The following is a 14706-nucleotide window of genomic DNA, read 5'->3' on the forward strand; positions in this document are numbered from 1 at the left end:
GGAATCAGTTTTTGTCCTCGTTTTGGTACCTAGCATTTGTGTGCGCTCATCAACAGTTATAAGAACTTTTTGAGACTTGGCTGAAAATGGTATCAACCCCATTTATATACCAACACAATACAATTTTGAACACATTCTTCAAAGGAAGAGTTGCCACACAGAGGATCTAATAAAATCGGGTACTTCTGTAGTTTCTTTTTTTCTTTCTTTTTTTAACCAAAATAATTTTCTCTTCAATCAGTCCAAGGAATGATGTGATACACATCTTAATTTTCATCTATCAAGAAAGAAGTCAAAAAGCTTGAAAAATCAAACAGCAAGAGAAAATTACATCTAGTCAATCGAATTACTAAAATCTGACAGGTAACAGAGGACACGATTCTACTCATTTTGAAAATTACAGGTCTGCAGTGGCTCACTTGCATCTGAGGTATTCTATATTTTTTTATCTGAATTTTGAGGAGACTATATGCAACTAGATTTTGACAGAAATTTGAAAAAAATTCTGTAGCATGTAAAAGCATCTTCCACCAAAAAAAAATCAAGCAGGGATATAAAAAATGCTTGATAGTTTTAGTAAACTGCTTGTCAAAGTCTTTGGTACTGATTTCATAAATTCAGTGTGGAGGAAAATAATATGAAACAATTATTCAGAGTAAGTGAAAAACAAATTTAATTTATACTTTAAAAAAAAAAAAAAAAAAAAAAAGTTACGGAACAAAAATGCAACAAGTTCACATGAAAAAAAGGGAACCTGAGGAGGGATATAAAGAGTAAAAAGGATAAGGGGAATTACAATTCATTGGTTTGCAGAGTGAAGACTGGCTAGATTCTGACTTAAGTTTGGCAGAGGGGGCAGTTGCCTAAAATTAAGTTTGAAATTTGAGAGGAGAAACTGGTAAAATAGAATTAAAGCCCGCACAGGCACAACTTGTTACAAATGAAGATTTCAGGAATGTACCGGGAGGAGTTTTTCTTTCACAAAGAAACATAAAACAGATTCTGTTTTCCTTTAGTTTAGGAGATCATTCAGACAGCATGTGGGAGCGAAGACAAGCCTAATCAATTTTAGTCATCCTAACAAAGGTTTACAAAGTTTAAATAAAAATAGGAAAAAGACTTAAACTACATTTGCATTGTGACAGTGTTGAGTTCAGATTACTGAAATCTTTAAAATGATTTGACTTGAGACAGCTGTCTCAAAATGAGGGAGATACCTGCAAGTCCTCATTTTACAGGGTTTACATAGAGGTTAAAACTTAAAAATAATTTCAGCTCCTCTTCCTTCCATTAGTCTGTAACAAGAGAAAAAAATTAAATCTATTAGTATTTAATTCACAGATAAGAAATCTTAGATCCTGTTTTGAACCAAACAAATGCTTAAATGTTCTCGAGTTTCTTGAACTTTCAAAAGGACAGATGGCAAATGAAAGTTTTGAAACCGGATCATTTTATGTATGAGACACTACTGGACAGTTCGACCAAAATTCAGCCTAAACTGTGTGCTCGTCTCAAGCTTTACTAGGGGACTTTCACATGAAAAGATTCTCGAGAGTTTAAAAGGGTCTCTTGCTTTTCAATTCAAAAGTTATTTCTTTCATTCTAAGACTTCCAGGATTTATGGAATTAAACTGTTACATCAAAGTTGGATTACATTTTGCAAATAAGGAACCACTATTTCTGGCCCATTTTAGAAACAACATACATGCCATTGTTTCCCTATGCAGATATGTGCTTTTATGGGAGAGCCGAAGATAGTGGTTCCTTATTGCAAAATGTAATCCAGTTAACTTACATTAAAAAATTGTCTCGATCGCATTTCAGATGATACACAGACATTTTGACACCTAGACCATGAACAATTAAAACGTATGGGCGATAGAAACTGCAGGGCTTAGCCTGATGTAATCATTTACCTCAAGAGTCCAAAAACAATATCATAAACGACAGAGACCCCCAAAGTCACGTCTTCAAGAGGTCATCGTTAGGAAAATTAATTTAAAGAGCTACATATCACCTCTTCAAAAGTACAAAACTTTAAGAGGAGGCTCCAATGACTCCAATTGCAAAATGGCATTTGTAGCACAGCTATGAATGGGAAATCACATCTATGCGCTCTTCTCGCAAAATTTTGATTACCGTAGGGTCCAACAATAAGTCTATACAATTGAATTTGAGATGGAAACTATGATGAACTTAAATTTTTGAATAGAACTAATCATGAGAACTACCACCTCATAAGTAGAAAAATCACCACCAATGGACAGCAACTTGAGGTGTAAAACTTCGTACAGACTGCTTTGAAAACACAAAAATTCATCGAGAGGCCGTGGAAGTTTTAACTGACTTACAAGATATATAGCACATCATGGTGCTTAGCTTAAAATGTTTCAGTTAAAATGTCAGTACATGGAGTGGTCAGATGCAACTTATAGTAGTCTAGCTGCTGCATGACATCCACTCTCTCCTGCACAAGAATCCAATATAAGATTTCTTGTTCAGAATAGTCTCTAAGATGCCTTTTTATGAGATGATCAAGTCTCTAGTTAACAGACTGTTTTTCTTTCATTTACAACCATGTACTTTATTCCAAAATTTTCATTGCTTTCTTCTTAATAAAAAAATGCTTCAAATTTACTCAAATTTTACGTAACCTTTTAAGGTTAGAAGCTTAAAATAATACCCCAAGCTTGTCATTGACTCTGCCTGTCAGCTGCCACTTTCTACAGCAAGACTATATTGCGGTGGATATATTTTAAAGTTAATGTTCAATTTCTTAACGAAGAGTTCATGTTATTATTTTGACAGACTAAAGCATATGAGAGGAAAAAATTATGACAACAAGAGCCTAAAAAGGGAAAAAACTCACTGACTGAAGACAACTCAGAATGTAGAACTACCTACTACCGCTTCAAAAACACAACAGTTGATGAAGAGGCTCCGATAGTTCAAATTTATTTACGAGATATGTAGCACAGCTTTGAAAAAGAACCAAATCTGTACGCTCATCTCGAGAAATTGTGAGTTCGTTAGTATCTAGATAGAATTGAACTCAAAGTGGAAATAGTTCAGGGTCAGGTTTAAATACACAACTGAAAAGTTGGTGATGGTTACTTTTACAAACTTAAGCCCCTGCGACCGACCATGAGAAAATATACGGCTTCATAAGCAAAGAAACCCTCATAAATTAGAGACTCTGAGTGTAGAACTACCTACTACCGCTTCAAAAACACAACAATTTATCAAGAGGCTCCGGTAGTTCAAATTTATTTACGAGATATGTAGCACAGCTTTGATAAAAGAACCAAATCTGTACGCTCATCTCGAGAAATTTTGAGTCCCAACGTATCTAGATAGAATTGAAGTCAAAGTGGAAATAATTCAAGTTCAGGTTTAAATACGCAACTGAAAAGTTAGTGATGGTTAGTTTTACAAACTTAAGCCCCTATGATTGACCATAAGAGAAATTAATGCTTCATAAGCGAAGAAACCCTCATTAATTAAAAGATACTCTGAGTGTAGAAATACCTACTACCGCTTCAAAAACACAAAAATTTATCAAGAGGCTCCGGTAGTTCAGATTAATATTCGAGATATGTAGCACAGGTATGGATAAAAGAAACACATCTGTACGCTCATCTCGGGAAATTGCAAGTTTATCATTGATTGCAACAAGTCCTAATTGCATTCTCCTTAACTTAAAGAGATTAACATTGAGAGCCCAATAGGGTGCAAAGAGCCCAGTTTACTTGCTTAAATAAAACTAACATAACACTTCACACATCTGTTTGCTAGGATGCTTTGGCTTTCAAGTCTGGCCTGTTTTCATTCCAAAAGCTACAGCCTATGAATATTTCTATGTCTCTGATAGTGCAGATTTAAGTGCATGAATGATAAGATGTCAGTTCTCCATGTGCCAACAATGATTACACTGAGTCAATGTGGAAATGCTAGAGAACTTGGGTTGTTTTGTGAGGTTGACTGACCAAGCAGCTACCAAAAACTGCTCAGTTAATAAAACCTCAAAAAGGTACGACCGAAAGGCCATGAGGTTTAGAACTACAGGCTGATTGATGTGAGAACTTCTCAACTCACCACAAATAAGACTGGCCAAAAAAAATTATGGAAAAGTAATCCTTCAGAGACAGTCCCACTGAAATGGACTGAGCTAATTCTTTTGATGCATAAACAACTTGCTTCAGGTTAAGGTAAAGTAAGAATCTATAGATCGTAAAGATCCTTTCATTGAAAAGTGATATATTGAAATCTAATATATTGATCAATCTTTAACATCACTATGGAGAAACAAAAAAGAGGGAGACGTATACATTGAAAACTCCTGTATTAAACGAATTCTTGCTGTATCAATTATTTACAGATAGATTATAAATTACTTAATTTTCAAGAATTCCAATTTAAAATAATCGATCATTCACACACCTGATACTTTCGCCTTCTTTGACGATTTTCCTTTCGGATTGGAATTTGAAGCTGCCAGTTTACGTTTTTTTTCTTCAACCTGAGCAAAAAATCAGAGCACAATTACTAGAGAGGCAATTACTAAAGCTTAAATATAATGACTCTCTACTTGCAGTGTGCTTCGCCTATTTTCCAAGAATATCTTACATAATCTGATACAGAGTGTCATCTTTCTGGCATTGTAAGTGGTGAGGGAAAATTTATGACAAATATAGGCAAGGAAAACCTGACACAGCTGCATAAAAGAAAAAAAAAAAAAAAAACAGCATAAAGAAACGAAATCAATGGTGATTGAGGATGATTCCGCTCAGTTAAAAAAATTCTTATCACCAACAATTATCTACTTCTGAAAATCCATGGAGAATACGGAATTATCAGAGAAAAAGAAGCATCTATCACATGGAAATAGGTACATCTAGGAGGTATGTTAAATAGGTGACGATCCGAAAAAGTTAGATTTGTAGAGGCAGAAAAAGTTCATAGATGCAAAATATCAATGTACCTAACTTCAAGTTCATATTTATTGTACATATTTTCCATAACTTCCTACTTTGCAAAATAGAAACAAGTATGTATCACAGCTGAAAACTTGTTTTGAGTTCATGGTTATGTTCATGAAAATAAGGATGAAAATTAGGCTTGCCAACAATCTAAAAAAAAAATCTTATAATTGAAGACCACTTTCACTTCAGTACCTAACAACAGAGATACAGAAAATCCCTGGCATTTCTGTTTTTCAGATGGGTCCTCCTGTGTAGGAAACATTTTTTCTCCTAATTTTCTTAGAAGATACCTTTCATCTCATTTATTATTTTTTTTTTTTCTGAAGTTGGAAACAGCCACAGGAAAACGAAGGACACACTATTTTTGCACTGACGCAAGCCAGATCTTCCATTTTTTAAAACACTAAGTTGCGCACAATGCTGAACACGACTCATCATTCATGAGGTTGCAAGGTTTCTGCAACCCTGAGTCCAATAATTCGATCATCAACTCTATTTTTTTTGCAATCATACAAATCCTTCCCGAACTTTTCTAAACTATCACAACTTTCACTTAAAAGGTTAACCCTCACTCTTGCATACCACTTGAACAGACTTTCATTTACAAGCTCCTCATTGACCGTATTTACTTCTATCAATTTTATTAGTGGCACAAAACACACTTTCCTGAGAAATTAATAGGTAATCATTTGTGTGGAGGCACATCTGCAAGAGGACACTAAGATGCAAGTTTCAAACTTGGCATCAATGCACTGATACTGAGACCCCTGGATTGCTCAACAACACAGAGGTTAGAGGAATAAGCACCAGAGAAAACTCAATGATAGAGAACAAATGATGAGTTCATCGAGTGACACCAGCGCAGATTTTCAAACTCTACATGTGGAATACTGTTACTATTAGCAATGTATAGTTCTTATCTAATTACTAATGTTCTGATAATTATCACTTTGTGAAAACATTCATTAGCTCTTAACTACTCATTTTTCACAGTAATATTATTTCATTCGTTCGAAGAACTGCTCAGTACCTCATAAACCATCCTGAGGTCAGGAAAACTGAATTCAGGAAATCCTTCAAACGTAAACCTTACCCAAACCTACCGCATGCATACATCCAGAAAAACTCTGAACTGTCGTGTGTTCTACTATTTAGATGATTACCTAATAAAATTAATAAGAATGACTTTTTCTTTTGTCATTTTTACTTCGCCAATAACCTTGAAAGATGCTGGTAAAGAGCTGCAAAAATGTAGATTTACATTCCGAAACTTCTCAGGGTCAACCCAAGAAAATTTTGTTGAAGAGCTATGCAAATGATGAATTATAAGTGTAAAGCATTAGTTAAATAACCTAATCTCTTTTCTAAGTATGCGTGAGAATAATTCTGAACACGGCAATTAATTCCGTTACAATACTAATATTTGTTAATGATAGAGGCCAAGGTGTTGAAGAATTTTTCATAGTAAAACCAATGTACTCTTAACAGGAGACCATTTTTAATTTCAGCAAAAATACAGCCATATTCACGTGGCTAATGTTAGTAGATGATTGTATGTCTGTCCTAAACAAAATCTTTGAAAACATGATGCACACTAAGAGAGGGATTAAAAGAACTGGTAAAAAACAAATAAAAATTTAAGTTGCTTACGTTATTTTTGTCTGACATTTCTTCGATCTCATCCATATCTTCCTCATCAAATTCTAAGTCATCTTCATCAACTTCGTCATCATCTTCCAATGTTTCTCCACCTGAGAAAAATATATACATAGGTGAAAACACAAAGAATCTCAACTAATGTAATGTGTGTGATGGGACTCAAAAAGGACACTTAGAACCCAGTTTAAAGTTTATTTTAAATGAACGGACTCGATGAAATAGTGAAAAATACCCGATCTTTCGTCATCCGGCATAAATATATTGACAATGTGTTAGCTCAGGAAAAGTTCACAACACAGCATTTTCAGGCGCAAATTACCATAAACATCATTGCTAATATTGTCAAAAATTGCCACAATGAAAATAGAAGTACACCTTTAACTGGGTGTGACAACTTTAAAGGGCTGTTTTAAGATATAAATAGAATCCTCGCAACCGCTAGGGAGAGCATACTCACAACCACCCTTAGGGCCTTCTCTGCTCCCAGCATTTCTTCACCTCAAGAAGGATGATGGAGAAATAAAACGCTCTGTTCCAAAGTGGGTCAGTAAAAAGTAAATGCAGCAAGACACTTTTTCACAATAAGGAATTGCTGTCTGCTTTAGCAGCATTTGGAATCCTCCAGGACGTACAACGTTCGACATTGAATTGTTCGTCAGTCGCATACTTGTACTCCTCACAGAATTTCTTTGGCTGGCTGAGGTCAAATTTTAGCGGTGGGAATTAATTTTAAAAGGTGGATGCTTGACTGGAATTGGATCTCTTGGTTCCAAAACGGCCAAACTCGGGTTCTTTATGAGTTGACTTTTAGGAATATTCCTTTTCTGGCTGAATTGCGCAGTTTTCATTGTGTCCTAAAAATTGAGATGGATCGTTTCTGAGCTGAGAGATCCAATTACCCAGAAGTCAAACTCAAGTTTGATCTCACTGCGATTCTAATAAGCAGGGGCTGATTGTATTTCAATTTGAACCAGGATTTGAAGTTCTGCACTGAAGCAAATGCTACAGTCATAAACTTAGTTCAATTAAATCTTTATAGTGGCTAGTATATTGGATGCAGTCTCTAATTGGGGATCACTGGCATGGCGTGCTTTGCTATGCATCAATGGGCCTGTTGCAAACTTTTGCTAGAGCAAATATAAGAGTTGTTTCCTACAGATGATGCCTCAAAAATCACGATGGGCGCATCGGCAAAGTCTGAAATGCACTCATAACTTCACAATCTGCGTAAGAAATTTGCGTTTTTTTGAGCTTCCCGCTTCAAAAACGATACTACGGCACAGGTGAACATTTTGTTAGAGGAGTCGTTCCATCGTCGGCAATGTTCATCATGGCCGACGCTTCCGCAGTTCTGCGCGTAATTCGAGGTGAGTTCAGGGTCAATCAAGGCGGGCGAGGAAAATATGAACGTAAACACGCCGATTGTTATCTGGTCTAATGCTGCTCAGGTGTTAGCTCGTCTCATCATACGTGTTTTGGCGAATTGGCGTCGGCCATGATGAATATTGCCGACGATGGAACGCCTCCTCTAACAAAATGTTCAACTGTGCCGTAGTATCGTTTTTGAAGCGGGAAGCTCAAAAAACCGCAACTTTCTTACGCAGATGTGAAGTTATGAGTGCATTTCAACTTTGCCAATGCGCTCATCGTGATTTTTGAGGCATTATCTATAAGAAACAAATCTTAGTTTTGATATAGCAAAAGTTTGCAACAGGCCCATTGATCTGCCATTTAAACCTACAGAAAAGGATCAATGAACGTTCGCAATGATCGCCTTCATGATCGATTCTTTACCACAGCTTCAAATGGGGAGATATCGAAAATCGATCATTCACGCCTTACCACTGTTGGGAATTTGCATCATTTCTACTGCACTAATAATAGTAAGGCTGACTGCAGTCAGTATGAAAAAATGAATTTTGGTGACTTTCTGTACATTCTTTTCCCTCCTTTCACATTTTACATCACACTGATAAACTGAGGTAATTTTACTTAAATTTCAAGTGTAAAGATGCAATCAGACAACTGTAAGGAAGAAGTGTTGTCTATTGTTGCTATAAAAAAATAACTAATTCTTCCTTCCTGAATGTAGAACCTCTGAGGCTGCTTTTGTACATGGCATCCCTGATGGAAGTAAAATTAAAAATTTAGTCCAGTGGCTGTGGTATCATATCAAGGATCTCGTTTTTGTGTCCATCCAACCTCTATACAAAGAAAATGATTTTAACTGTTCTATCCAGAGGGGTTGATCTCTTTCAACGAGTATACTTATTCCATTATGAAAGCCAACCCCAATTCAAGGGAAATTTAGGAAGAGTTCAGCACAAGTAGATACACTTATTAGAAAATTCAACACTTACAGATGCTACAGACAACTGTTCATTCTTTATGTTAAAAACTAAAAAGGACACAAAATTAAATTGTCGATTTGTTACCAATGATGTAAGCATTTGGTCATTAAGTAAGGCTGATTTTTGAAGCATAGCAAGTCTAGAATAAGCTTCCTTATTGCATTTCTGTCTCAAATACTGCACAAGATACAGACTAGCAGCGAATGAGTGCAATGATAACTTTATTGAAGAGTCTACTCTTTAGTTTCCAAGTTCAACTCTAAAGTAGGAGTCATGTTTTTCTGCATGATTGTGATGCCCATCAATGTCTGAGCCACCTTTCCCAACAAAAAGCAGCCTTTTCTGAGCTTGGGGAAAGCTGATAGACTTTTAGGTGGCTATCAGTGATAAATTTAAAGAACCCCGCACAGAGCATGGGGTCAGCGGCTCTCTATGAAAGTCGATGAAACTTTAATAGAATGATAAAAAGTTCATAATTAAGGGAAAGCCAAAAAGTTAGCTCACTTTTGCGAGTAGAAGCCGAGATATTAGCAATTGAATTTGGACTATTTTCTATCATGCCGCAGCATGGCGGAATAATTCCGAGACCCCTCTCCTCTCGTTGTTCGGCGTTCTCGATCAGACCTCACGTCACTCATCTGAAGATAGGTGCTTATGCGCTCGGCCGCCGGTGCGAATGCCTTACTCCCTCCTCTCCCCATCATACGCATCTGTCAATTCTGTCTCAGCAACTACATATCGGATTAAACCGGCCGGCGGCGCCGGCACAGGAGAGGTGCGAGAACCAGGGAACTCCATATCGCACAGCCTGAACGGAGCGTCCTAATGAAAGGAGTGAGTATAAACAATGCGACATTGTAGTTACCTGGTGGGGAGAGGGGGTTTCCTGGCCGAAGTGCCCAAGCAAGGTAAGGCGACACGGAGAATTTACCTCCGCCGCATAGAAAATAGTCCGGGTTCAATCGCGAATATCTCTGCTTATACTCGCAAAAGTGAGCTAATTTTTTGGCTTTCCCTTAATTATGAACTGTACATCAATCTATTAAAGTTTCATCGACTTTCATATAGAGCCGCTGACCCCATGCTCTGTGCAGGGTTCTTTATTAAAATTATTCCCAGGAAAACACTACTAGGAATGAAATCCTTCATATTCAGTTCTGGCTGAAGTAAGAAATTTAAAATTTGGAGCAAAGAGGCAAAATGATGATCAGAGTAATGAAAATTCTCATTGTCAGTGCAAACACACTTACACCCAGTTAAGATAATTAAGTGTTACTTACTGCCTATGGAATGATTTCCTATTAAATGGACTGGTCCACTGCCTTTGACAAGTTTGAACGTAACGGGAGGATCTGGGAATAGGACATCTAATACAGATTGTTGTGTGCTGCCTGCTTTCAATACTGCTATTGGAAATTTCACATCTGCTCTGTAACCCATAGCCTCCACCTCCACAACATTGACTTCTCCATCCTTAGCATCTGCTCCTAGAAGTGCCTTTAAAGAAAATAACAAAGCTAAACATTAGAAAGAGAAATATTTCTCTCAACTAGATCTGATGCTGCCATTATACAGAACTCATGTGCTGGAGTTAGCCCATTGACTTGTGATTTAAATTGACCCTGCCGGGCCAGGAATTACGATTCAATTTGGCGAAAATCAGTAACTTTGAACACTTCAAAATAATCCAGAAAATCTTTAAGGATGAAAATTGACACAATAAGCATTCACAATACAACAATTGAGAAAAATGGTGAAAACTTTGAACACAATGATTTTTTTGTTGTGGTTTATAGCTGTCAAAGTCGCAAAAATCGCAAAATCAGCGAAAATCAGAAAATTTGGAGATTATTTCATGAGCAAACGCACAGTAATATGAAAATAACGTAACAAAACAAAGAAATTACCATGCATGATAAGTCATGGGGTGGCCACACTACTCATATAAACATTGATGAGAACGCAATCTACCGGAGGATCGCCGAAATAACAACAATCGACGGACGGCTCTGAGCCGTCTCTTCAGATCTGGCCCAGCGCAGCGCGGACGGCTCTGAGCCGTTGGTTTAAGTCAATGGGTTTATGGTTACAATTGCTGTAGCTGATAGGCATTGTCAGAGTGACAGCAAATACCTTTTAATGTGCAGAACTACTATAAGATATCTTGGAAAGAGTAAAAGAGGAGGCTCTGATCCCCTCTGAAGCTTTGTAGAATTTTCCTGAACTTTGAGCAAGTGTTTTTAATTCAAGTTTCGTTGACTTTCTTGAGGTGTGAGTGCAACGCAAAAAGCATTGAGTGAAAAGAGAATTTTCGCCTTTGTTAGCATGTTAGTGAGAGGTACGAGATGCAAATGAAATGCAGACATTTCTGCCACTATTTTTTTTTTTTTTTTTTAATGGGTGTTATCTGGTAGAGCAGTATTACTGCAGTAAACATCAGACACTATCATACATTAACAATGCTTCTGAATTAAAATTCACCGAAACTATTGACGCCATTTTGAACCCACTTGCATCATAGTCTTGACAAATTGGAAACTTTCACCACCTGTTTTCTTTGCTGATGGACGTTTCAGAACATGGGTCATGAAGCTCCCTTGCTGGCTGTTGAGGACATGCCCAGTGCGCTCTACACAGTTGGTAATAAAAATGGATCAGAGTCCATCATAATTGAAGAGAGACACATCATGTGGGTTCGCACAAATATAATTCAAAAGTGGGGTAACAGATGCACTACAATTGAACATTTAACATTAGAGGGAAACCTCCGAAAGGTGAACCTTCTTCAGGTTTGTAGGATGTTCTTTGGAGCATAAGTCAGTCGTAACCTCGGCCTCAACATTTTGGTACTTCGCAGAAGCAGCAAGAGCAAGCATTGAAAAGAGCGGGCAATATTTACTTAAAAATCTGCATACCATGAAGTTTCTGTTTCAATCTTCCACTAAAATTAAATAGCCTCTACATGGGGAAACGGTACTTTATCATGGGAAGCCAACAAAGAAGTCTCCTTACTACTTAGCTTATATGCAACTTAGTCTTGGGAAGAAAATAAAGATTGAAAAATGATACTGCTACGTTTAGGGGTTTCGAATAGCAGAGCTGAATATCAAGAGAAATATTATTTCTCAACTCTGAACGAAGTACTTGAGTTCACAGCAACGTAGGGAGGAGCGCGCTTCTCTTGAGTAACTATGACCGAAGAAATTCATTACAACTCACCTGTTTGACTATGAGAGAATGCTCTCCTCTATAACTCTGAGCTGATTCGTTAGCGTCTGGCTTTAGATCTGGATCTGGGTCCCAGGTTTCAGAGGTCTTGTTCTTGTCCAAAGTTAGTCCTGCAAAACAGAAAAATGACTTATAAATCTAGATTATTTCAGAAAAATATACAAGATAAAATAAGAAAGAAAATATTTCAATTTCAAACAGAAATGGTGAAAACAGAAGCAGAGACAGGCACGTGTGTCAAATGCATGACACCATGACTCAAAAGAGAATGAAGAACATTTAAAAAAACTCTTCAGAAAGGTGAAAGTTAGCTTCTCTGCAGGAGCACCTTCTCCAAAATGAATGTGAAGACTAATTTTACTGAAGTAATTAATTCACATTGCTGTTTCAGTGCACAACTGATCAAATACATTAAGAAGCATACACTGGAACCTATAGGTACCCACGAAATTTCATGAGTGGAAAAAATTCATCATACATTCAGGCGCAGAATTTTTGTTGGTCAATTGACAAACACTTCAATTGTCCTCGGCTCAAACAGGGAACTTGGGTGTGAAATACGTTTTAGCAGGAAAAACATCTGACCACACGAATAGCTCTCTCCTTAAAATGTTTACAAGGGGAAGTCATCATGAATTCTGCTAAGCAATGGAGGAGGGCTTGGAGACTTCAGTACCCCTATTCAATACATGCGACACCACATGGCAGGGAAGGAACACTGCTTGCCGGAGACGCCATCCATAATAGTGTTAGGAGATTGATACTAGTCTGAACCAGTGCCAGATGAAAACCTTGATACCTTGGAGAGAAGTCAATACCGCAATTATTACTATGCGACTTTCGCGGTTCGTGAGATTTAGAATGAGAAACATCTAGAATGCTAAAATGTGTACCTCGTTCAGTGGTCGAAATCTTGAGGTTCCTGTCACATTCATTAGAGGTGTCGTCAGATAAGTTGACAATTAATTACTTCCGATTAGCAAGCGCAGACAACAAATTTAGGCCTCTGCACAAAGCGGCATTCACTACTATTCACCTTGAAAACACCAGTCTCATGATTGTGGTGTAGAAGGAACACTTGTCAATTATGATTCGCGACGTTCATGTGGTTGTGATTACTGTGTGGCTAAAAATGAAAGTGTTACAGGACTGAAAGTATAAGAAAACTTATCTAGGCTTGTGTTCTTCCTTCTGCAAGGGTCGGATATTTTCATGTAGATAGTAGCGACTCGAAAACGCTAACAAACCGAAAGTAAACAATGGTCAACTATCTGACGACACCGCGAGTAGAGATAGATATTTCCAAAGCTAATGAAGAGGTCTATTAAGGATCAGTCAGACACAAGGACAGATCAAGTGTACACAAAGAACTGCGGAGGCACCTGCCTCCCCGAAGGCATGGCGCACTGATGAATCATTTGTCGGTGAATGATTGGTGACACAAGCTTTCAGGTGATAGTCTACTTAATCAGAGAAGCTTTATTCCATTCCCTCAGGAATCGTTGAACGTTGATAGCTGGGATGTTAAAATCACGGCAAGAAAGCACTCTAGTCCAACAAAAGATGTGAGGCATGCATGGTAAGAGGGGCCTTCAGATGAGTGTGGGGGCTTGAAAATTGAGAAGGGCAATTCAAAAAGCACGGTGAAATGGGTTGCACAGATACCCAATACATTGACCGGTATCTACGCCGTCATGCTAGTGATATTCATCGACAACTGCTATGGATAGGCACAAAACTAAAATGCCGGAAAAGTGGCCGATTAGAGTAAAACTACGAAAAATTCAACCAAGAATACAGCAAACTAATTCCTTCGTTGGAGCCTACAGATGGGTGGAGTAGGAAATTCAGATATGAAAGCACCGGTCTTACCCCAAATATAATCTTCAGACATTCTGATGTCTTGGTTCGAGGAGGATAAATTTAATCGTAAAGCACTAATCTTGAAGCGAATGGCGTCAAGTCTCTCAAACAAAATGGATTGGGTAGGCAAGGGGACGCACACAAGGAAACTGACTAATGAAATGATAGGGTATGGTGAGGCACGGGGTGAGGGTGAGGAAGTCTGGGAACCGCGAACGCGTAGGAAAAGCATGCAACGTAGAATGACGTAGAAGATACTGAAGGTTAGATTAGAATTCCAATTGGTTGATGACAACGCGCCAAAAGTGTATCCATTTTGAATTGTAAAAGAAATAACAACCGGAACGGCTTCTACATTTTCACCTACATTTTATACCTATTTAGTCCTAACTTGTAGATTGTTTTTGACTCAGAATTTTATTTAAGGGCTTCAAAGTGTATTCAAACATATTTTTCGACTAAAAATTGAAACCTCTAATAAAGAGAACTGATGTTTTGACTTAAGTGCTTGGTGATGAGATCAATCTTCAGCTTAGTGAATTTCTATCGATCATGAAAGATTTGCAATAAGAAGGTATTCCATTCTTAAGCAATGGTACGTATGAATTATTTTTTTTTTTTTT

General features: G+C 37.5%; 1 protein-coding gene across 2 annotated transcripts; it reads right to left on the bottom strand.

Annotated features, from left to right (window-relative positions):
* Positions 1-650: 650 nt before the first annotated feature.
* On the bottom strand, positions 651-14255 carry LOC109033195 (nucleoplasmin-like protein). 2 transcript variants are annotated; one of them, XM_019045696.2, is made up of 6 exons: positions 14093-14255; positions 12212-12330; positions 10273-10489; positions 6633-6733; positions 4441-4519; positions 651-1295 (listed from the first exon to the last, which is right to left on the bottom strand). In XM_019045696.2, exons 1-6 carry the CDS (start codon positions 14112-14114, stop codon positions 1291-1293), a joined length of 543 nt encoding a protein of 180 aa, XP_018901241.1. In that variant the 5' UTR covers positions 14115-14255; the 3' UTR covers positions 651-1290. The 2 variants fall into 2 exon arrangements, with proteins under 2 accessions (XP_018901241.1, XP_018901242.1); XM_019045697.2 differs by lacking the exon at positions 4441-4519.
* Positions 14256-14706: the final 451 nt, after the last annotated feature.

Source organism: Bemisia tabaci, chromosome 1 (assembly GCF_918797505.1).
Source record: "Bemisia tabaci chromosome 1, PGI_BMITA_v3".
NCBI lineage: Eukaryota > Metazoa > Arthropoda > Insecta > Hemiptera > Aleyrodidae > Bemisia > Bemisia tabaci.

What these genes read in the sequence shown, in the direction of transcription:
- LOC109033195 (XM_019045696.2), bottom strand. Translation starts at nt 14,114, where the DNA reads ATGTCTGAAGATTATATTTGGG. An exon ending in ATTCTCTCATAGTCAAACAG is followed by an intron (nt 10,490 to 12,211) that starts GTGAGTTGTAAT and finishes TTTTCTTTAAAG; the next exon opens with GCACTTCTAGGAGCAGATGC. An exon ending in AAATGTCAGACAAAAATAAC is followed by an intron (nt 4,520 to 6,632) that starts GTAAGCAACTTA and finishes TTTTTTGCTCAG; the next exon opens with GTTGAAGAAAAAAAACGTAA.